Raw genomic sequence first — 23,377 nt, 5'->3', positions numbered from 1 at the left:
CCGTAAATTGTAGCTGCAGGCCTTTACAAGCGGAATAAAAAGGGACAGGGGTGATTGGCGGCCTTAGAAATCTTTTTAAAAATACTACTGCTTCTGTAAAATTGATTGTAAATTGTGATTTCTTGTAATAAAATTCCTTTTCCAACAACGATCGAAAAAAACATTGTACTGGGGTGAGGTCGGAGTCTGATGCTCCATATGGGCATACGTGAAATCGGGGAAGTACTAAGGAATCGAAAAGAAAGTCTATTTCTACCTGCTTATACCCCTCTTTACGTAGAGATCTAAGGACATAGAGGCATTTAACATGTGTATTGAACCTACAGTCACTCTGAAAGGTGACACCTAGAACGCTCACATAAGTACAACTAGGGATCCCTAATACAGGAGGGTACAATTCATGATTGCCTTTCTAGGACTGTAAGCTCCTTACATTTGCTAGGGTTACAGAACATTCCATTCTTTTCTATCCACTCTAAGAAATGTTTGACCAATGTCTCAGACATGTCTTTAAATTGTAAACAGCAGCATACTAGAATAACACTGGCAGGGTATCTAAATAGATCTCTAGATCATTTATAAAAATATGGAATAGATAGGGTCCGCTTACGCTACCTTGAGTAGTACCTTGATTCAATAATTTCCAATCAAAAGAAATATTATTGTAGCAAATTCTTTGGTTTCTACCTTTCAAAACACACGGGTATAGTTTAATTATATATGGATTTAATTGGAGATTTCTCAACTTACTTGCGAGCAAGAATCAGAATACGGCAATTGAATTTTTTTTATTGGTTGATTGAAAAAGTGGTGGACTCAACACAGAAAGTGTGTTTTTCTGAAGGGATCGATCGATGTTTTAACAGTTTTTTTTTTGCCTTAATTAAAGTTTTCCATTGTAAACTCCCAAACTGCCACTCGATGGGTGGAAAACATCCAAGCAAAGCCACTGCATAAAGCAATGACGGGAAGATGTTTTTCATGAAACGATGGATTACTGTTGTTCCTGCCAAAGACGTACAATTAGATATAAGTCATTTCATTAACTTGTTTGGAATAAAAAGTAGAAAAGAAGAAATTGTAGAGCCGGTGCAAGCGAGCGGATATGTAAATGTAGAAAAGTAAGATGTCAGAATAGCATGAAATAACAAATTTAAAAAAAGAAAAAGTTTGTGATCAGCATCAAAGGAGAAATCGAGATGTTCTTCTTGATATGTAAAGAAAATCGCGAAAAAAGGTTGTATGTTTGAAAACACAGAAATGAGGTGCGTCGCCATTCAAAGCCTTTCTCAGGCCACACTTTCACCATCTGCTTACACTTAAAAGTAAACCGTTCTGAAAATCCACACCCACGTCCAGGGTAATCCGAGAAGAAACTTCAGATGTTAATACAGAGGGTTTCCTTTCATATCTATATATCAATTTTAAGCTGCCCTGTACTTCTGTGATGCACTTCACCCAAATATTAGTAAGATGTCATGGCCTCCGAAACCTACCGAGCTATGTGATAGTGCAGTCAAACTTTCAGAAGAACTAGATGCGTTTCTATACTCTAAACTGGCAACACACACACATCTCGGCGGAATATTCTGATCGCGTGCGGCGCCTTGTTACCTCTTTTGGCCAGGACATTATTTAAGGAGTTACGGCAGGATTACAAAAACCACCCAAGCAAATACTGTTACCGTATGCCGAGCAATGTTCAACTTATCCAGATGCCACACCGACTGGGGCATGAGATCGGTCCTTTGCCTGAAACTATCAAGCCATATATCAAAGCAACACTCCCGTGGGGTATTATAGATAGATTGGAGGAGACCCTTTCTGGTGCGGGAACCAAAAAGCTAGTGGCTAGGATGGATTTGACATTTCTGTCCTTAATGAGGATCAACTGTCTCACTGGCTGTCAACAGGTATCTCCCGAGTATCGATGTGCCTGCTAATGACATGGCTACCGTTCACAAGGTTCTAGTGCAGTCTCTCAAGGTAAAGAACACGCTCAACTTAAAGAGCATCGGCTTCGTCATTGACTTAACACTGTATGCAAAGGCAAGCGAGGGACAATGGAAACAAAGCGCAAAATTGAAAGATATGGTTATGAAAATGGAAGTATTCCACACAGCATGCACCATGTTGTCCAACACTGGCAAACGCTTCCAGGATGCTGGCTTGTGGGACTGTCTGTAGAGTGTGATGTGATAGCAGAAGGTTCTATTGAAGAAGTTCTAAAGGGACTTACTCGTGTATGAAGCCCGATACTGATACATCCCTTGATTCCACTATTCCTGGTAAGTGGAAAAATTTTCTTTACAGAATTTTAAAAAATTAAAAATGAAAAAATGAAGCTGTAAACCTATTTGTTTCTGTACTTCTAAACATAGCAAACTTTACATAAAGTAACAAGAAATCACCTTTATAAAGTTATGTTTTTATAGACTCATGCATAATACAAATTTAACTGCCAACTGCAAGAAGAAAAAAAATCAAGGCCTTTCTCTTTAACTTTAAAGATGACAAGGACATGGGAGGGCAAAGACATGACATTGAGGAGAGGAAAACTTTAAGTGAGGGTAAGATTTAACAAACAAAATTCATTAAGTTTCATGGCTGAAGAATTTCTCCAGTTTTCTAATTTGCTCAAAGCATTCCAAAATGGGAAATTCAGGCCAATCCCGCATGACATAAAACCTATAAACAACTGACGACAACAATTTCTTACTATCCTCACAGAACCAGAAATGAAGAAAAAGAAGACCCGAAAGAGAAGAAAGAAGAAAAATAATGAATCTCAGCAAGAAGGAAACGAAAAACCTAGTTAAAGTGTAGATGAAGTTATTAATAAGTGCAAAAATTATCATGCAATGTCTTGTATATTGAAATAGCCTTAACTTTTCTTTTAATACCTGTCAAAAAGTTATCTTTGCAAATGTGATGAGAATAAATGATATAAAGTTTTCCAATATGTATTAGTCGACTGTAATCGGGCCAGATGGTATTATTTGACAACATTTTCCAGAGGCAAAGAGGTCAACGAGCTATAATTATATGCAACTGATAACAAAAATTTTTGTTTCAGTCATCATGGTCATTATGCACTTATCAGCGGCCGTCCCAGGGGGGGAGAGGGTGACCCCGGGGAACCCCTGGGCATTTGCAAAGGAATTTCCTAAGCCCCCTAACCAACAATAACATTGTTCAATATAAAGCTACCAATGCCCTTCCCCTGGGGACAAAGAAGTATGCTCTACTAACTCAAACAATGTAATGCTCCAAAAGAATGTTATTTGCCACAAACTAAAACTTACTTCAGCTTGTGTTTACTATACAGGGCTATACAGGGCTCAAAGTTAAAAACATCCTATGTGGCTTTTTGCCAGTAGTTTTTTTACATCTGTAGGTATCAATGGTAATAGCCAGTCACCATGGTAAGGATCTTTTATTCTCAAGATGACGGCAATGGTAAAAATCCAGTGGGTGTTTTCCCATGCGTCTCGTCTCGGAGGTGCAAATGCACTTCAATGCAAAATTGGCGACGAAAGTCTATTCCCCCGTATGACCCCAGGGTCGATCCCCAGGATGGCAGCTGCTAAGTGTATAATTGTTAATCTCGTTATCTGTTTCGTAAAAATTCACAAACAATCACTAAATCAAAGCTCTCTTTCTAAAAATATCCTTACCGAAGCAATCTCATCTCTGTAATAATCTAGAAACTTTTCCTAAACATAAACATGTCAGAGCATTTTTTCATAGCGAATTAGATTTGTCATTTTGATTTGCGTTTATTTTGATGAGATCCCTGAGATAAAAGATAGTTTACGACGAAAAAATTCATTTTAAGAAAGAAATGATCATGTACTTTTAGATCATGTATTCTATGAATACAGTTTTCATAAATTACTCGGGCTTTCCGAAGGAAACGCCCGAAATAAATTCGGGTTTTTTTTTTTTTCAATTTGAACCTTTGGCATCTGTAACAACCTACTGCTATAGAGTAATATATTTTTTTGATTATTGTATAGTACCATAACAACATTCATTACACTCTAGCAGGCAAAAATAAAAACAAGTAGACTTATCCATGATTGGAAATGACAAAATTGCGTACCGACAGCACAAATGGTAATAGGGCAGTCTCCTAAAGATAACTCCAGATGTGCGATAGAGAAAGCCCAAGTTCAAGCAGCTATGCGTCTGCTTGAAGGGAAAAAAAGTCTAAAACAGCAAAATATGATGAAATATTCCTTGCATAATGAATATGAAGTTTCAGCATTTAATTTTTATTTATCAAAATGTACATCTTTCATGGTTTTAATTTCTGGTTTCCCTCTTGTTGTGGAAAAATGAAGTAACCTTAGTAATGGGATAGGATCCCATTACGACAGAAACAGGGTAACCACGTTTATCGAAAAACTGGCACATTGACTCTGAATTGTGGTGGAAATCAAAGTCACCACTGCATAAACGACGAAGTCATAGAAACTGAGAAAAAGGAATGGAATTCTTAACGCGAGATGGATGCGAAGACGAATATAACAAGTAATTATGCGGGTCTGTAGGTTTGTAACACACACTAGTGCATAAACCATTACCTTCAATTGAAACCTTCAAATTGTAAATAATGAAAGCCGGGTTACAGACTCACCTGCTACAACTTTTCAGGGCTTAATTAACGTATAAGAATAAATAAGGTGAACAATGACAATTAAAGCCAAAATGAAAGTTTGGAAGCTGAAAGATGTTCGTTAACTCCTTATAACCTATGCCCCCGTAAAAACGGGGTCAAGTACTGCCATAATTTTTCCCTTGCATTCATGCTCACAAGAAATCATTAATTTTTGTCACCAGGTGCAATATTATACTTTACAGTAGTTCTACCAAATTGACATACATTTTTTTCAGTCGTCTCGTAACATATGACTGTACAGGTCATATGGAAGGTATAATCCTGCTATAAGGGAATGACATCTCAATTATCTCAGCAAACTGTGATTGCCGGAGACTTCGTAATTTGAGTAGAACAGAGGTTTAGTTTCTTAATTAACACCATTGATTGAGGTAACCTTGACTGAACTTTCATTGATTATCACTTGGCAACGACTTTAACTGCCTCCAGGTAAGCTCAATTGGTTAGAGCGCCGGATTGTGATGTGCGGGAGGTCGAGGGTTCGAGCCCCGTCCGGACCAATACTCGTGGTCTTAAAATAAGTGAGGAGAATTGGCTACCTTTCTATAATCAAGAAATGGAGTGATATTCTAGTCTTCTCGGATAAGGACGAACAAACCGTAGGCCTCGTCTCCATGCAGGGTTAGGTGTATGAGACGTTAGTTTCCCACGCACGAGATTACTGTGTGGTGGTTGTCCTCGTCTGGGTGGGATGGGCGGATGTTGGCCCTGAAAACCCCCATGGGGAGTGGTCAATTAACCTACGTATGTATGTATATATGTATGTATGTATGTATGTATGTATGTATGTATGTATGTATGTAGGGACCAATGGGAGATCAGATTAGTCATTTTACTACGCGATATCTCGGTGTATAATACCAGGGCCCCACCTTTTTAGTAGAGTAGTTTTACACACCCGTTGTAAGACGAATTCGAGAGACATTGATTAAACGCTTAGTTTTGAACTCAGTCGAGTCTACTGCTCGAGAGTATTGATAGGTCACAGCGATCGAGCCGGCTATGTTCTAAAACAATTGGTTCATGCTTTCAGCTGTGCACTATTGAGTTATGGAGCACGTGGGAAGTTTAGAGAGCACTCAAGAAGTTAGAGTTGCCCTCGGCTATCTTCTCTGGCAACTCTTACGCTTCTTTCGTGCTCTCCAAACTTCCCGCGTGCTCCATAACTCGATAGTGCACGCTAAAGCATGAACCAATTGTTAATTGATGAGAAGAGTTAAAAACAAATGAACATAAAAATATACATTGACAACGCGTTTTTTTTCATTTAACAAAATATTTTAAAGCTATCCTGAATTTTAATGAATTTCTTTCCTTCACCATGAATTGTGTGATAAACAAAAATGATAATAAGTCACCGGTTATTTTTTATCGTATGATTAATTATTGAGGTACTCAATCCACGCGTCAAAAATTGAGGTTGACGAGGTAGATTTGGTGTATTATTTCGGCCGCTTTTTGTGCATTGTTGGGTGGAACTTGAATAACATGCTGCCAGGCTGTTCTAGAAGCTCGCCGAAACCACAACATATTTTAAAATTTCTACTTTCCTTTACCAGTATCTAACCTATTCTGAATAAAAACATTATTGGGACGAGATTAGTCAGATGTACTGAGCTGCGATTAAAAGTTGCCTATGTACGGTTATGACAGCGGCACAAAGTAGGTGTCAAACTGAAAAATAATTCTTTTAGTGTAAAGAATCATTGAAAAAGGAAAACTTGTGTGTTCTGTTCTAATAAAGGATTGATATAAATGTGCAAAACAACAAACTCCTCAAACGACGGTTTCGTAAACATATGAGCTCAGCAATTTGTGCTAAGCATAATTAACTTTACAGCTGTTATGCTATTATTACAAAGTGCGACAGAACACACCTCTAAGCCAGCTTAGGCGCAGCCATTTGTAAAAAGAAACAAAATGAAAAGCTGTTTATAAAGTTTATCAATCTTTCTGAGTTTCATTATCGCGTTTAGGCTAAAAAACATGCGAGAACGACTAAGATATACTCAAGTTTAGTGCCAAACTTTGTGAATTAAACATAAAAGATATGAAAACAAATTAAACTAAGAAAAAAGTTCTTGGGGCTGTCTGATATATTAAGTATTAATTGCATGAGAAAAAAATTGAGAGACACGCGGGAAGTTGGAGAAAAATTAAAGAAAAAGCATCGCATGCTTGGAGTGATGAGGTACTTATAACTTGGCTATAACTGATATTTAGTGCAACCCACTCAAAATTCAAAGGCAAATTTTAGCTGACTTGAATCGAGCTGACTTGAGGTAAGGAAATATATCTCTCACGCTATTGCTTTAAAAGATCGGATACGACGATCTTCTCTTATTTCTTTGCATTTTTTGGCTTTCCATGACTTCGGTCTGACGAAGGTTTACAGAGAGATCTCCGATCTTCTGGTACTTGTAGAGCTTTTTTAAGGATATTTCACGGCTAACCAAGCGGAGTTGTTTCGCTTTGGCTAACAGCTGCTTGGAATAACTAAAATCTTTGTCTGATACAATGGAACGGCTATAGTTTTTTTCCTCATGGCGATTTAATGATGATTTCGAGGCTTCCCGGTTCATATTACTTATCCTGTTTGTTTCCGAGTAAAATCCCTCGAGCAAACTCTTCGGCAGACTGTAGAGTTCGATTTCGTCGGTAATTTTATTTTCAAGATAATCACTTTTGCAATTCCATTACAAAGTGTGATAGGTAATACGAAGCTCTATAATTATTGCAACTGCCTCAACAATGATGGTGGAGCATGGAAATAAGCTCTTTTTGTGTCTCTATTTTCGAGAAGCCTTAACTATTTATTTTCAAGATGAAGGATAAAGGTTAAATTTTCATTTCGGTTTCTTTGACTAATAACTCGTGCTAAAAGAGGGTTGAAGTTATTTCTGAAAATTAAACAAACAATTTCACATGCTTTTGTATACTGGAGAATTCTTAGCCCAACCATTGAATTAATCATCGGCATTTAGTAGCAGCAAAGTTTCATTTTCTTATGTCTATGGGTAAGTTTTCCATAATAAAACTTTGTGGCATATATGATATTTCGTTTTGTGCTGATTTTTATTTGGAGACTAGCAATTTAATGAACAACTATCATTGAGCTTAAAGGTTCTGTCGGTAAAAAGTAATGAAAGGGAATGAAAGTTTCATTCTCTTATGTCTCTGGGTAAGCTTTCTATGACAAAATATAGTTTACCACTAAATTTTCTCCGATTCTTATTGGTTTAAATCGATCACGTGACGCGATAGTGTTTATCCGTGGAGAGACACTATCAGCCCATAGTGCCCTTCCGCGGAAAATGCCCGGATGGATAGTGCTTGTCCCCGGAAATTACCCGGATGGATAGTGCCCGTCCGTGAAAAATTTTCTCGTATGATTTAGCAACGTCCGGTTGCGAGTTATTGACATTTGTGACAGACTGTAGTGTGAATAAACATTTGATTGATCTACATTTTGGTGGGTTTTGACTGTTTTTCAACTGGCGCGCGGAAGAAAATTTAGTGGTGAACAATAAAGACAATAGAGTGTTTATGTCTCGGAACTATCTGTCTGAAAGTTGCCCCTTGAAAATTTGATGTTCTTAAAACTAGCATATTTTCCCTCGAAGCTTCGCTTATCGGGCAAATATTTGTTTTAAGAACATCAAATTTCCGCGGGGCAACTATCAGCCGATAGTTCCTCGACAAAAACATTCTATTGTTTAAATATTCTCATGCGTTTCGGTTTTTCTGTATTTTCTGGTACGGCAGTGTCACATCTTTACGCTGTCAATTATTATTTTCTCGTATTCTCGAACGGAACACGGTGATGTGTCTATGTGTTCAACTGGTGTAGATAGAGGTAAAAAAACTCTATACAACTTCGTCTTAGCTTTGCTAACTGTGTTGATAGGTAGCCAACCATAGTCACCTCAGAATGAATCTAAAGTTGTGGCTGACTATCATGGTTCTGGTTTCCCGGATTGGTATACTTGACGCTACTGGTCAGTGTCTTGAGCAGGAACAATCAATTAGTGGAATGTACCTTAGAGGTCACATGTTTAAAGTGTATCGGGTTGGGTTGCCTGTGGAGTGTTTTTTCCGGTGTAATGATGAAGTCACGTGTCAGAGTTACAATGTCGTCGCTGGTCAAAACATCTGCGAGCTGAACAATCGTACCAAGGAAGTAACACCAGAAGATTTTATTCCAGATCAGGAGAGATTTTACATGGAACTTTCTGGAAACAGAGGTAAGCTTGAAGTTCCCTCAACTTGCACATGGCATTTGCTATTCTGGGCAGACCCTTTTTTTATCTGCACGATTACCGAAATCTTAAATTTCGGAGGCATGCACTATTTCAAGACAAAATTTTCGAGCCTTTGAATGATTTGAGTGCCGTGATTGTTCCGTAGTTTGTAAGATTTTTGAAATACAAAGACAGATGTAGTGGCGACGTTTCGGAATTGCATCATCAATGTTACCTTGACAATAGCCTAAAGATAATAGCGAAACGTTGGCTTGTGTCTCTGTGTCATTATTGTTGCATTCCATCTTTTTTCTTAGCCTAGATCGAATAGAATTTGCACAGTTTTCATTCCTACCTGCTTTACACAAGTAGGGATGGTGGAAGCGTTTATTTCCTATCCTGTTATTTCCTATTGGTTACTAAAACTGCATCTTGAATTCCCGAATACCCGAGTTGCATGATAGTGTAAGCTACTTGTATAAATTATAATTTTTAACGGACGTAGTTCCCCTCGGATCCATCAAAGAACTTCCAGGGAATACTTGCGCTGAGATCAAAGCGAGTGAAGGCGACGAGATGGCTGACGGGAGATACTGGATCTACTCCGAAGAGAATAGCAAGGTCATCCAGGCTTATTGTAAAGGTAAATCGTTTTCTTGGACTGTTAGAATCGTTTTTCACCCCACGGCCTCTTTTACGCGCTGTTCTCCCGACTCTCTTTTTAGCTTAAATAGTGAAGAGCGTTACATCGGTCTGTAACCAATCAGAGAGCCGGGTTTCGCACACGTGACCACCAAAAACAATAGAATTTGCATTTTGGAGCAATAGAAAATAGGTTGTCGGCATATTTATAGAGGAGAACAATTCTTTACGACTCCCTAGGGACCGACATCATCATTACTAATGTATTGACGACGTCATCGGTGTATTCATGAAGTGTACGGATATCTGGACTTAGATTTACACCCTACCAGTGTTGACAATCGACGCGTGTTCGGTCACCTTTTGGCACATGAAGGATGCATACGACTGTATCGTACAAAAGTAAAAATTTATACAGACCTTTATACTAGTCAGAAATCATTTCAGAACAACCACCGCCACGTACACATCGTAAGAGAAACTTTTGTTTTGTTGAATGACCATCATGACCAATAGTTCTCACGACAAAGATATCTTTGGTAACTCATTCGAAGACTATGACAAACAAGAGGCAGGAGAAGAGGAAGACCACCATGACGCGTCAGAGGATGGTATTGTTAGTGACTCCGAGACAACAGACGGGCAGAAGGGGAATTACAATGATGATGATGATGAAGACGACGACGACGATGATGATAGCTATGGTGATGTTAATTCATGGGTAGAATTTACTGATCAAGTGCAAGATTCTTTGAGTGAATTCTTCGATGAACAAGGTAAACTTTATCGAAAAGGGGGAAAATCCGATAAGTTCTCTGAGGATGCCGCTTTTTATTCTCTCTTACTTCGAGCTAGCCGTAGATTAAGAAGCATATACTTGCAACGTCTGAGGTGGTATAGTCTTAATAAACGGGATAAAATACACAGACAAGTCATGCAAACCGTCCGGCGCTTTATAAATGAGGACGATATGGATTTTGACGAGGCGTTAGAGTCAGCCATTGACAGAAGAAAATTCCTATTAAATCGAATCTTCAATAAAAGACCCCTATTGGATGAATCTGAAGAAGAAAAGGAAGAAGAGGAGGAAGAAGAGCAGAAGGAACTTTGAATGAAAAAGGATGTTTTCCTTTTGAAAAAATGGTCGAACTTGTATCTTTTACTTTTGATTGGATAAAATAAACATGTTGAATTTAGTGAGCGATGAAGTCAGCTTTATCATTTAGTCATATAGTACTCGGGGAATATAGGTTGTCAAGTGTGGGCAAGTTCGTTTGTTGTACTTTCTGAGGTCTGTGCTTTTTAGGTTATGACCATGTTGACAATTCTATTTTTTCACCTGAATATCTTTCAACGAGATACGAATAATAGAGTTTAAGGATTAAATATTCCCCGACGCAGAATCGGTTCATTGGGACTTTGATCTTTTTATAAAAACTTTGTATGAAGCACTTTTTTATTAACCAAACATATTACGAACGCTTTGATAGTACCAGCCAGACTTCGCTCAAAAACATGGAACGGATTACAAGAAAGAAATTCATTGAAAAAATTGAAAAAACTAGAAGTTTTTAGATATAAATGCGATAATGTTTTGGAACATGTCATTGAATATTCACCCACTCAACCCTAAAAGATCCTAAGGGATTTAGATCTAACGTGCGTTTCCATCGTTCAGAATAATTAACAGACGTCTTGCGAAACTGTTTCTTTTTAAACTGATTAAACAATCGTTTCTTTCGGAAACAAAGAACACAACGATTGTTTCGTAAATTTAAGGATAAGACCAATAAATTATGTTTAAAAGTTTAGTTTGCGTGTCTTTTTGTGCCATATGCTAAATGCGTGCCTCATTGTTTACAATCTTACCCTTGAATTGCGATATCCGGCTCTCTGATTGGTTACAGACCGATGTAGCATCCTTAACAACTAACTCATTAAAATATTACTTTTTGGGGCAGTGTTTTTTCGATAAAAAGTGAATTAAAGGAAAAAGGAGTTCGTTGTCAGTAATTCCCAGAAAAAGATAAATTCGGAGAAGATGAGTCGTTGACAGGAACGATTCTTTCCATTATACAACATCGTATTGATTGACGACCACGAACAGATTAAAACAAATAATAAGATCACGGCGCCGAAAAGGAAGCGGTTTTTATTACAGGAAATTGTCTTGCAAATGGCAGTGTTAGTTACCATTTGTTTAGCTACATTTATCATACAGTTGAACTTTCAAAACTTTCTACTTATCCTATCAGTGCCTTACTTTATTTTAGAGAGCTGGCAAAAGATAAATGGTGAAGAACCCGTCTGCTTTGGAGCCAAAGATAATTTTTATGGCTCTTTCAATATGACAAAGAGTGGACGAGTGAAGACAATGAAGCTTATTCACAGATCAGGGTCGGTGCTCTGCAACCCTACGGCTGGTGCATCTTATTGGGGCTGCGCTCACTCAGAATACGGAAGAAAGTTGATGACAATCATTACAGATGCCGATAAGAAACCTGTCTTTCCGCCTGCTGAAGATTTGAATAAGGATTCCTACAGTCTTCCTGGATATCACCATAATTCATCTGAGCTGATTTTTCGCAGCCTCGTCACTCCGTTGTCTGTTTGGAGCAACCAAGAGATGCAGATATGGTACGGACAGGATTTGAAAGACCATCATGATGAAAACAACAGTGGTAAAACTTGTGTTGATGTATATGCATGGTACGCTTGAGTCTTCTCTTATGGGGAACATCTCTCCGTAGATTTAAAATTGTGAAAGGTAATTGTTAGATTACGATAAAACAAGAACCCGAGTAACAATTTTAGCAAGGCGAACGTCACATAGTACACGTAAAACATAGCAAAGGTCTCTTTCAATATTTGAGGACTGCTGTATCCTTACTATCTACATGTGGTAAAAGAGAAAGAAAGTTGTAATCAGAATGTTTTATTTTCCAAAGTATCGCTCAAGACCTTCCATGTAGATGTGACATTTTTCAGTCAATCGGGTTTTCTTAGCTGTAGTTACCCTCGCTCAGCGTTGATAGTTAGGAAAATTTTTACTTAATGAGAATGTTCAATTTCAATAATGAAATTAATAATGATAAGCTAAGAGTGTAACCTCCAAAGGTTACCAGCATAGCGGAGCAGACAATTCGAACGCACAATATAAATCACGGTTTATGTAAACGAGGATCATAATCAAAACACAACCTGCTCACTCTTGGAGCAGGAATTATGGGGTGTGGTGGGGAGGCAATACACAAATTGGGAAATTGAGGGTCATGGCATGTTTGGAAAAGAATGAGGAGATTCGCGTTGTTCACCCTGGCAAGTGAGTGGAAAATAATAATTTAACAAAGTCAGGAGGACGGAGAGTTTAAGCAATTTCTGAATTTCCCCCATAAACTTACTAATTATGAATAGATGACTTATTTTCAATGGCTATGGTGCATTTTCTAAAATAACAACCTATACATGACAGATCTTGAATAGATAGTTGTGGTAGATGTTATTGATGATAATGATGAGGATGTAGGTTAGACTTAATACGGGTTTACAATTAACAATAAAGACAAAATCGACAACGACAAAAAAAAATCAGCTTAATCTTTTCAGACTAGGCACAGTACCCGAACTGACTGATCCCGTTGCAATAGTAGCTCTGATGGGAGACCCAATGGTTGTCTTCGAGAGACTGATCAGTGGCCTGGGGAGCGCATCAGCACTAAAGAAAATGGAGGAAGGCCATTGCCCTGGAGATGAGGTAAAAGCAATGGGGGGTGGTGATTAATTCTCTATCGAATTTCCTGATATTCTCGAGAATACAGTCGGTGTAATGTAGCAGTGCATAACAAAGCGAACATCGAGGAACATTTCATTGACGACGCCTTTCAGTGTGTCATTTTAGAAGATTAAAATAATTGTTTACCCAAAATGAAGCCAAGAGATTTAGTGCGACAAGATAATTTGGTTCAATGAACTGAATTGATGACGTAAATTGGCCATCATTAAAAGTCTCTAAGCTGATTTTTCCAGCGTTAGCTCTTCGTCAGAGCGAATAGAAGAATCGTAGCTTTTGTGGCCTTTTGTATTCCAAAAAATGCAATTGGCAAAGAGAAAAGCAAGAATAAAGTAGTCAAATCAAAAGCAATCATTGGAGTAATTCGAACTTTTTAAGAATGATTGATTGAACTGCTTGGCTGTGAGGGTCAATTGTGAGAGTAAGTGGAATAAGATCGGTATTATCCTTCTGTGACGTTATGCACGCTTGAACGACAAAAACGGGATAGCCACTTTTTTCTTAAAACTTGCTCATTAATTCGTCGTCACTTCATAAACGACGAAGTCTATTAAAGGGAGGAAAAGGTATGGAATTCATGACATGTGATATAAACAAAGATGACAACAGTTACAACAAGTAATTAGGTGAGTCTGTAGATTTGTAGTATGCGCTGGTACATAAACTGTTGCCTTTAATAAAAAATTTTATATTTTAAAAAGGCATTGAGAGTTTCCAAATATTCGACAAAGGGCTAATGCTCGAAACGTCAGCTTTTGGATTCGTTACGGTGGCCAATTTACCATTTCAACTTTGTTGATATATCCAAATTATTTTAAATATTAGCTTGAAATTGTATTTATCGAATATCGAATTTATCGAATTTATCGAATTTTGTATTTATGAAATTGTATTTATAACATATCTCGCCGCTGTTCCCAATCTGATCTCTTTTATAAGTGAGGACGGCAGCGCTGTAACAACAGAAATGGTGCAAAAAGTAAACTGCATCGTACCAGTGGGAAAGGAGAAGTATTATTCTCCAATTCCTCAAATTAAAACAGGCCGCTGATTGGTCAATTCCTACTTTTTTTTTGGCGAGCAAAAGAGGCAGTTTTTTTGTTTGTTTGTTTTTTTTTTTTACATGAAAGTGCGTGCTCGTATCCAAGAATAATCAACATTTTAATGCAATCTCATCAAACAAATATTGACGTCTGGTAATTTTTTGAGGTACATTGTAAGAATGCCGTAGCTAGTTTCTAAACAAAAACTGCATTCTGCACCATTAATGTTTGATAAAGAATAATTCGGATATCTTTTCAACTAATCGGTGAGAAATGACATACTATCGTGCAATGTAACATTATAATTATTACTAAATAAAATAGTGTTTACAGATTTCATTGCCTATCAGTTGTTAGAATGCCGCATGCATGGATGTTAGCTATATCATCCACACATCAAAACCCTGCAATTCCCGTTGATCTCGTGGTAGCCATAGCTTTAAGTTGCCGCTCCAAAAAATCTACCAATTAACTAGAAAAACCTACGGCGAGACTTCTCTGGGAAGAAAAGACTACGTGCTTTTTTGTTCTCTGTTTATTTTTCATGGCGGCAGTGTTTACATTAGCCTGATTGAAGGATCTCTTCCTTGAAAACAATCCTGCAATCAGACTTTACAAAGGTGAAATAAATTAAGTTTATTTAAAGTAGAATGTGGATTGACTTTCAAGATAGACGTTTATTTTTTCGAGCTCTGGGAATTTCATTCTGAATTCATGCAAGTACATGTGAAGGGAGCCCGTGTCACGCCACACACCTAAATTTGCATGACAGCTGTTTTTTCTCCAGAGGGAAATTAGTTCAAGTGCGTCCTAGGTTTGGTAATAAATTTAACAAGTATGGAAAGTAACAAAATGTGCAAACTATACCTCGCATACTCTGTTTTTAGCTGTTGACTTCCAGCGTAAAAACCCGAATCGGTGTAATTAGATTTAATAATAATTCAGATACAATGAAATAAATGAAGTTCATATATTTTGAACTGCGGTATTAGATACGTATGATGCACGATCCTCGCAGTAGTAGCGCTATCTACTGCGAGGATCGTGCATCATACGTTACTAATAACTGTCAGTGAATTGTGTCAATATCTACGAATTAGTACAATTAATTCTGCGCCTTAACTATGCAGTTAAACACCTGTTATTACTTTTAGAGCCAAAAAACAAAACAATTGGCATCACATATACCATAACACGATTTGATTCGGCTCATTAACTAGCAGCTTGTGATCACAAAGTGCTTAAATAAACATTGCCTGTTACGCACTTCGGAGGAATCAACATTGCCTGTCACGCACTTCGGAGGAATGTGATCACGAATGTTTCGCAGAGGCCAAATTATTTTTTGTCAGAAACATAGCACTATGATTGGGTTTTACTGTGATTACATGTTGATCGACATGTAACGTTGCCCATTGGAGATATTTGCAATTACAAAAGCCTAATTTTCGGTCTCTTAAAATTGTTGCGTGACATGATTGATTATGAAATGCTCTCGATTGGCGACGATGATTTCAAATCAATCCAACTTTGAACCTTCGATTGCTTAAGGTTAAAAAAAATTGTTGGATGAAATGAGATTAAAATCCACTGCATTCTATCAGTGTGGGAGATCTTTTTTGGAAGTGCAATTTTAGGGCTAATTTCGGGGTTTTATCCCTGGGATTTGATGTGAAAGCCCTTGTACCCCAGGGATTAACCGGGGGCCCAAACTACTTTGGACTCTTGAATAGCTTTATGATCTTAATCATCTGTGAAAGTTTGAAAGAAATCGGTGAGATGGCATGTGTCACGCCTGCCTGGTCCTCTCGTGGACAGACTCTTAAACTTTAAAGGAAAATGTTAGATTAGAAATAAAACAAGAACCAGAGTAACATTTTTAGAAAGACAAACGTCAGATTGCACTGAGATACAGGGTAAAATTATAGTATAGGTTTGTTTCAATGTTTGAGGACTGCTATCTCCTGACCCTCTATCCGGGGTAAAAAAAAAAGAGACCATATCAAACTGTTTCCCCACTGCGATGGACATTTGTTTTTGTCGGTTCCAGCCTGGCACGGCCGTTAACCCAGATGCCATCCTGAGCAAATTTTCAAAATGGCGGACAAGCCTAAGAGAGAGATAAGAGAACCAAAGCGATTCTGCAACGAATACTCAGCATACACCCCTGTTAAAAAGGTCATTTCACAGAGAAAAGATACAAAATTGTATGATATTGAAGTCACGGAGGTTGACAAACCCAACAAGAGACTGAAAATTCACTACATTAGCTACAGTACACACTTCGATGAGTGGAGACCCTTCGGGGTTCTGTCCCCGTGTACCGGTTCAAAAGAGCCAGTACAAAAGACCAAACAATACAAAATTGCTAACCGATAACTCCTAAACAAAGAAAGAACAATGGTAATTCCCTTGTGAACCGGTACACCAGGACAGAACCCCCTTCGGGGACGGTGAAGCATCTGAATATTTTCCTTCGAAATTGTATAGATTAGTAGGCTGCAAAAAAAATTTATTGGACGATTAGGGTAAAAACAGCAATCTAACATGAAAAAAATGTATTTATTCCGACTCTTTCGGAAAATAACTTGAATTTCAGCCCCAGATCATTAAACCGCGAGAATATTGAATATTGTCTAAGAAACCGACAAGTGTAATTACAGTGGGACGATTATTACAAAGTTCGACACATTACACCTCTAAGCCAGCTTGGGTGCAGCGATTTTCAAGAAAAACAACAAACTTCGCCAGTTAAGCGCGTAAGAAAAGAAAAAGAATCCCGCATACACTCTTGAAAAGCAACAGCACGAAACCACAATATGAATAAAAAAATCGTTATGACGAACTTAGTTGGGTACACTGGGCTGCAATTAAAGGTTGCATATTTACGGTCATGACGACGGCGCAAAGTAGGTGTGAAACTGAAAAATAATTCTTTTTCTCGTAAAGAACCGTTAAAACAGTGAACTTATGTGTTTTTTTCTAATAAAGTATTGATATAAATGTGCAAAGCAAAAGATTCCTCAAACGACAGTTTCGTAAACAAACGAGCTCAGTAATTTTTGCTAAATTTTAACTTCACAGCTATTATGCTATTTATATGAGAACGATCCTTCGCAGTAAAGCACTATTAGAGCAATAGTGAAAAGCAGACCTGAAAAAAATTTCAGGCCTGTACGGGATTCGAACCACTGACCTCTGCGATACTAGTGCAGCGCTCTACCAATTGAGCTAACAAGCCAACTGGGAGCAGGCCATCAAATTAATTCGATATAAACCCGTAGATGATAAATCAAACAACAACAAACATATGAAACATATGTGTGAACTGCATATGTGTGAACCGCAGTTCACACATATGTTTCATATGTTTGTTGTTATTATGCTATTGTTAAAAAGTACGACAGAACACGCCTCTAAATTAAACCAGCTTAGGTGTAGGGATTTGAAAGAAAATCAAAAACGAAAAGCTGTTTGTAAAGTTTATCAAGCTTTTTGAGTTTCACTATTGTGTTTAGGCTAAAAAACATGCGAGAATGATTCAGGTATCCTGTACTTGTGTAAAGGTTAGTGCCAGACCATATTAATTAAACATAAAATATATGAAGACAAATCAACCTGAGAAAAGTTTTTTTTTTGAATATTGCATCAAAACAAATCAGAAGACACGCAGGAAGTTGGAGGAAAATGAAGGGAAAAGCATCCCACGCTTCGTGTGATGAAGGACACGTAACTTGGCTATCATTAATATTTAATAAAACCCACTCAAAATTCGAAGACAAATTTCAGTTGACGTAGATGGAGCAGACTTGAGGTAAGGAAAGATATCTCTATTGCACTTAGAAGATCCTTTATTATTTTCTTTGGGTTCTTTGGTTTCTCATGACTTCGGTCTGAGAAGGGATTGAAACTCTTTTCGGTGGCCAATTTTTTAACTCAATTGATAAATCCAAAATTCGCACTACAAAACTCCGTTATGGCATATTCGTTTATCATCAATAATTATTTTTAGATTCCCAATACAGATCGACCTAGGATTTTAAATAATATTTGTAATTTTACTATAAAATTCACAAAAAGCTATTCAAAGGAACCCATATAATGTAGAGCTATTGTCACGAGAATATCCTCCATAGACGGAAAAATCTTTGAGCAAATAAACGGTAAAAAAAAACCAAAAAAACAGGGGTAATGCATTTCTTTTTATAAGTATCTGTCACAATCACACGCCTTTCAATTAGAAAGCGCGTAAGAAAAAAGAAGCCTGCGTACACTTAAGAAAAAAACAACAGCATTCGTTTGGCGAGTAAACTCGGATTAAATGACTATCACGATGACTTTTTATTCTTCACTGAACTAACAAAAAATATTATTCTCTTACAATGCCGTTTAATCTACGAAGAATTACCTCAGTTTTAAATCTCAAATGTAAGTAAATTGAAATATATGTTTTGAAGTTGTAAGAGTCTACTTGTTTGCTTGCTGCAATGGCGCTTGTAAACCTTGCCTTTCCTCCACCGAAAAACTAAATTCAAATAGGACACTTTTTTTCTAGCTCGCGAGAAAAGCGTAAGAGTTGCTTGAGGCGCAATTTTAAAGAACATCTTTAACTGCTTTAGTGTTCAGAAACATAGTATAGCTGACCCAATTTGGGCACGAAGAAAAGCGACTTATTCTAATGTGGCGTTTACCAGGTAAGATCTTGTTATCCAAATTCTATGCCAAATTCTTATTACAAAGAAGTGAGAATTAATTATTTACTTGCTCTGTCTTCTCATAAAGCAGAGCTTTGTTAAGGATATTTCCACGGCCAACCAAGTGAAGCTGTTTCTTTTTCCCATCCAATTAACAAATGGTAAACACCACAGCGTATACTATTGAGTTATGGATGCACGCAGGAGGTTGCTAAGAACGAAAGAAGCGCAAGAGTCGCGCGAGGCGATAGCCGAGAGCGACTAGCTTCTTGAGTGCTTAGCAAACCTCCCAAGTGTATCCATAACTCAATAGTGCACGCTGTGGTGTTTGCCATTTGTTTTATAACATAACATTGATACATCGTAGCTAAAGAGTTCCCTTTTATTTAACAAATATTACGTGAACAGAAAATACAAGCGCGCGCGGAAAAATTGTTTTTGCATTTGCTCACGTCAGCAGCGTACACCCATGGGCAAATGGGGGACGCTGCATTGACCAATCAGAGCGCGCGATTTACTTTGGTTATGTTATAATTAATTTTGATTTTAGCAGTGTTTTGTATTTTCTTGCATGGCAGTGTCACAACTACACGCTGCCAATTATCATTTTCTCGTATTCCCGAGCGGAACACGGTCATGCGTTTATGTCTTCAACTGGTGTAGATAGAGGTATAAATGTGACTGAAAACTGGTACATAACCTCATTGTTAACTGTGAATGGTACAATGGTAACTGGTACATAACCCGCATTGTTCACTGTGTTAATAGGCACTTAATCCGTGTGCAGCAGCAGCCACCTACAATCACCCCAGAATGAATCCAAAGTTGTGGCTGATTATCTTGTTTCTGATTTCCCGGATTGGTATACTTGACACTACTGGTCAGTGCCATAAGCAGGAACGATCAGTTAGTGGAATGTACCTCAGCGGTCGCATATTTAAAAAGTATCGGGTTAGGTTGCCTGTGGAGTGTTATTTCCGGTGCGAGGAAGAGATCACGTGTCAGAGTTACAATGTCGTCGTTGGTCAAAACATTTGTGAGCTGAACAATCGAACAAAGGAAGCAAGACCAGAAGATTTCATTCCAGATCACAAGAGATTTTATATGAAACGTTCTGGAAACAGAGGTACGGTTGAAGCTCCCTTAATTAGCTCTTTGCATTTGCAATTCTGGTAAGACCTTTTTTTCTATCTGCGCGAGTATAGAAATATTAAATTCGGAGGTATACACTATTTCGAGATAAAAATTTTTGAGTCTGTGACTGTTTCATAGTTTGTTTTGTTTTGAAATACAGGCAGATGTTGAGGCGACGTTTCGGAATCGGAACATCAATGTTACCTTGACAATGTTGATACGATAATAACGAAACGTTGGTTTGTGTCTCTGAACATGTGTCATTGTTGTTGCTTTCCATCTTATTTCTTGGCCTAGATCGAATAGAATTAGCACAGTTTACATTTCTACCTGCTTTTACGCATACAGTGGAAAGTGGAATAGTTTATTTCCTATCCTGTTATTTCCTATCGGTTGCTGAGATTGCATTTTGAATTCTCAACCTATTGAATGCCCAAATTCCCGATTTTCATGATATTGTAAACTATTTGTATGAAATATATTTTTAATGGACGCAGTTCCCCTCGGATCCATCAGAGAACTTCCAGCGGAAACCTGCAGTGAGATCAAAGCGAGTGAGGGCGACGAGATGGCTGCCGGGAAATACTGGATTTACTCCAAAGAAAATAGCAAAGTCATCCAGGCGTATTGTAAAGGTAAATCGTTTCATGGGATTGTTACAATCGTTTTTACCCCACTGCCTCCTTTATGTGATTTTTTCTTCTCTAATTTTTTTTAACTCACTAAAATATTACCTCGAAGCAGTGTTTTTTACAAAAAAATGTGATTTTAAGTAGTAAAGGAGACTGTTTCCAGTACTTCCAATGAAAAAATGAATTCGGAGAAGATGATTCATCGACGTGAATTGTTCTTTCTATTATACAAAATTGTTTAGCTTGACGAATGCGAACACATTACAATAAATAATAAGGTCACGATGCAGAAAAGGAAACAGTTTTTATTACAGGGAATTATCTTGCAAATGGCTGTCAGCTACCATTCGTAACATACATTGACTGTCAGTGGCTATAGATATATTACACTTAAACTCAGAACTTTCTACTCATCCTATTAGTCAACCGGTTTATTTTAGGGAGCTGGCAAAAGATAAATGGAGAAGAACCCGTCTGCTTCGGAGCCAAAGATAATCTGTATGGCTCCTTCAGTATGACAAAGAGTGGACGAGTGAAGACCATGAAGCTTATTCACAGGTCAGGGTCGGTGCGCTGCAACCCTTGGACTGCTGCATCCTACTGGGGCTGCACTCATCAAGAATATGGAGAAAAATTGATGACAATCATCACAGATGCCAATAAGAAACCTGTCTATCCGCCTGCTGAAGACTTGAAATATCATTCTTACAGTCTTCCTGGATATCACCACAATTCAACTGAGCTGGTTTTTCGCAGCCTCGTCAATCCGTTGTCTGTTTCGAGTAATCAAGAGTTGCAGATATGGTACGGACAGGATTGGAGAGAGTTTTCAGAGGAAAACAACAGTGGTGAAACTTGCGTTGATGTATTTGTATGGTACGTTTGAGTCTCCTCTTATTGAGAACAACTCTTTGTCGATTTAAAAACGTGAAAGGACAATGCTAGATTTCAAATAAAACAAGAACCTGAGGAACATTTTTAGAAAGAAAAACGTCAGATTGTATTAAGACAAAGGGTAAATCATAGTGCAGCCTTGTTTCAATGTTTGAGAACTGCGATATTCTTATTTTCTACTCGTAGTAATAGAGAAACACTGTTGGGATCAGATTGTTTTTGCTTTTTCAAAGTATCGCTCAAGACCATCCATGCAGATGTGATATTTTTCAGTTAATTAGTTTTTCTTATCATTAGTATGGTACACTCGCTCAGCATTCACAGTCAGTGAAATTGTAACTTAAGGAGAATTTTCGATTTCAATAAGTGTCTATGAAGGTTGAGAGCGGCAAGGAGGCAAGACAAAAGCGATCGCTACTCGTAAATCTGCGCGAAGCACATGCCTTATTTAAGGAGGGTTCGAAGTTGAAGGTCGGATTTTCCAAGTTTGTGTCTTTGAGGCCTCCGCAAGCGCTGCCTATGAGACTCTTTGTGATCATGAAGTGTGCATGTGCAAATATTACGAAAACATAGTTTTCCTTCTTCAAACTCTTACCACCACTCGTCTGGTATTTTCGCGCCACAAAAAAGCAGAAGATCTACTAAATGCTACAGTTTGCAGCCAAGAGGAAAGTAAGTGTATGGACAGAGAGTGCTCAAATTGTGGTGTTGACCAAGTTGTAGATGAGCTTTTTGATACAGATAACGAGCTACCTGTCTAGCAGTGGTGCACTGCAGGTGATGGCAGAGTGAAGAAGCTACTTGTAGTGACCAATGTGGTAGGAGCAAAAGAAGACCTAAAAGCGCAGCTTGATCGATTTGGAAGGCATTTTCGCTTGAGGATTTGACCATTTGGTTGTTGATTGTCAGCGCCACATTTTGCCAAGTTGAGTGGTAGAAGGCAAATCTCTGTCTTAAATAACTCCGTATTTTGTACTTTCAGTTTTTTTGCTGAAGATTGTAAAATGCGAGGCACTGCTAGCGCTTTCTCCACGAGTTTGAAGTAAAAGTGGTTTTCATTCTAAAAATATCTTGTTTTCTCTATTCGCCAGATACTGACACCTGACTTTGAAAGGGTTTCCAAACTGTTTGCGCACTGGCGTGGCGCACAAAAAGTACAAAACATCTGGTTTCGCCCAGTGATTTGGTGGCTTAATTTAGCTATGCGATTCAAGAAAAATTCCCCAGGTACAAATAAAATTGTCCACAGTTCAAACGTGAGCGACTTACCTTGCTTTCCATTCCCTTAAAAATGACAGTTCTGACAGTTGACTTTAAAATGGCTTTCTTAAGGGAGCGCGTATGGGATAAAAACAAACTATAATATCGCCGTTTTAATTTCTTGTTTTCTTATTTTTATTCAGGTATGCGATTCAAGAAAAATTCACTGCCTGACTCTTGAATTCCACGTTAAATTTCAGGCGAAAAACCGATATCGAATATCGATATCGATATCGCTTCGCGATTCGTACGATATCGGTTTTTCGCCTGAAATTTAACGTGGAATTCAAGAGTCAGGCAGTGAATTTTTCTATAGAATTTTCAGTTTAAACATCAGAATGAAATCATGGCTGTACACTGGTC

At 37.9% G+C, this 23,377-nt stretch overlaps 2 protein-coding genes and 1 long non-coding RNA gene across 3 annotated transcripts; all 3 read left to right on the top strand.

Annotated features, from left to right (window-relative positions):
* Positions 1 to 2,361: 2,361 nt before the first annotated feature.
* On the top strand, positions 2,362 to 2,964 carry LOC148716645 (uncharacterized). Its single transcript, XR_015995044.1, has 2 exons — positions 2,362 to 2,570; positions 2,731 to 2,964. It is a non-coding gene; the product is annotated as an uncharacterized LOC148716645 (long non-coding RNA).
* A 5,638-nt stretch (positions 2,965 to 8,602) lies between these two features.
* LOC148716644 (uncharacterized) lies at positions 8,603 to 13,930 on the top strand. Its single transcript, XM_088745424.1, has 4 exons — positions 8,603 to 8,928; positions 9,431 to 9,568; positions 11,841 to 12,889; positions 13,174 to 13,930. Exons 1-3 carry the CDS (start codon positions 8,616 to 8,618, stop codon positions 12,284 to 12,286), a joined length of 897 nt encoding a protein of 298 aa, XP_088601550.1. The 5' UTR covers positions 8,603 to 8,615; the 3' UTR covers positions 12,287 to 12,889; positions 13,174 to 13,930.
* A 5,949-nt stretch (positions 13,931 to 19,879) lies between these two features.
* Positions 19,880 to 23,119, top strand: LOC148716643 (uncharacterized). Its single transcript, XM_088745591.1, has 3 exons — positions 19,880 to 20,220; positions 20,726 to 20,863; positions 21,301 to 23,119. Exons 1-3 carry the CDS (start codon positions 19,908 to 19,910, stop codon positions 21,744 to 21,746), a joined length of 897 nt encoding a protein of 298 aa, XP_088601717.1. The 5' UTR covers positions 19,880 to 19,907; the 3' UTR covers positions 21,747 to 23,119.
* Positions 23,120 to 23,377: the final 258 nt, after the last annotated feature.

Source organism: Stylophora pistillata, chromosome 14, assembly GCF_964205215.1.
Source record: "Stylophora pistillata chromosome 14, jaStyPist1.2, whole genome shotgun sequence".
NCBI classification, from domain to species: domain Eukaryota; kingdom Metazoa; phylum Cnidaria; class Anthozoa; order Scleractinia; family Pocilloporidae; genus Stylophora; species Stylophora pistillata.
Note: the sequence above shows the minus strand (reverse complement) of the source record. Positions and strands in the feature narration are given on the sequence as shown.

What these genes read in the sequence shown, in the direction of transcription:
- LOC148716644 (XM_088745424.1), top strand. Translation starts at nt 8,616, where the DNA reads ATGAATCTAAAGTTGTGGCTGACTATCATGGTTCTGGTTTCCCGGATT. An exon ending in GGAACTTTCTGGAAACAGAG is followed by an intron (nt 8,929 to 9,430) that starts GTAAGCTTGAAG and finishes TAACGGACGTAG; the next exon opens with TTCCCCTCGGATCCATCAAA. An exon ending in CATCCAGGCTTATTGTAAAG is followed by an intron (nt 9,569 to 11,840) that starts GTAAATCGTTTT and finishes ACTTTATTTTAG; the next exon opens with AGAGCTGGCAAAAGATAAAT.
- LOC148716643 (XM_088745591.1), top strand. Translation starts at nt 19,908, where the DNA reads ATGAATCCAAAGTTGTGGCTGATTATCTTGTTTCTGATTTCCCGGATT. An exon ending in GAAACGTTCTGGAAACAGAG is followed by an intron (nt 20,221 to 20,725) that starts GTACGGTTGAAG and finishes TAATGGACGCAG; the next exon opens with TTCCCCTCGGATCCATCAGA. An exon ending in CATCCAGGCGTATTGTAAAG is followed by an intron (nt 20,864 to 21,300) that starts GTAAATCGTTTC and finishes GGTTTATTTTAG; the next exon opens with GGAGCTGGCAAAAGATAAAT.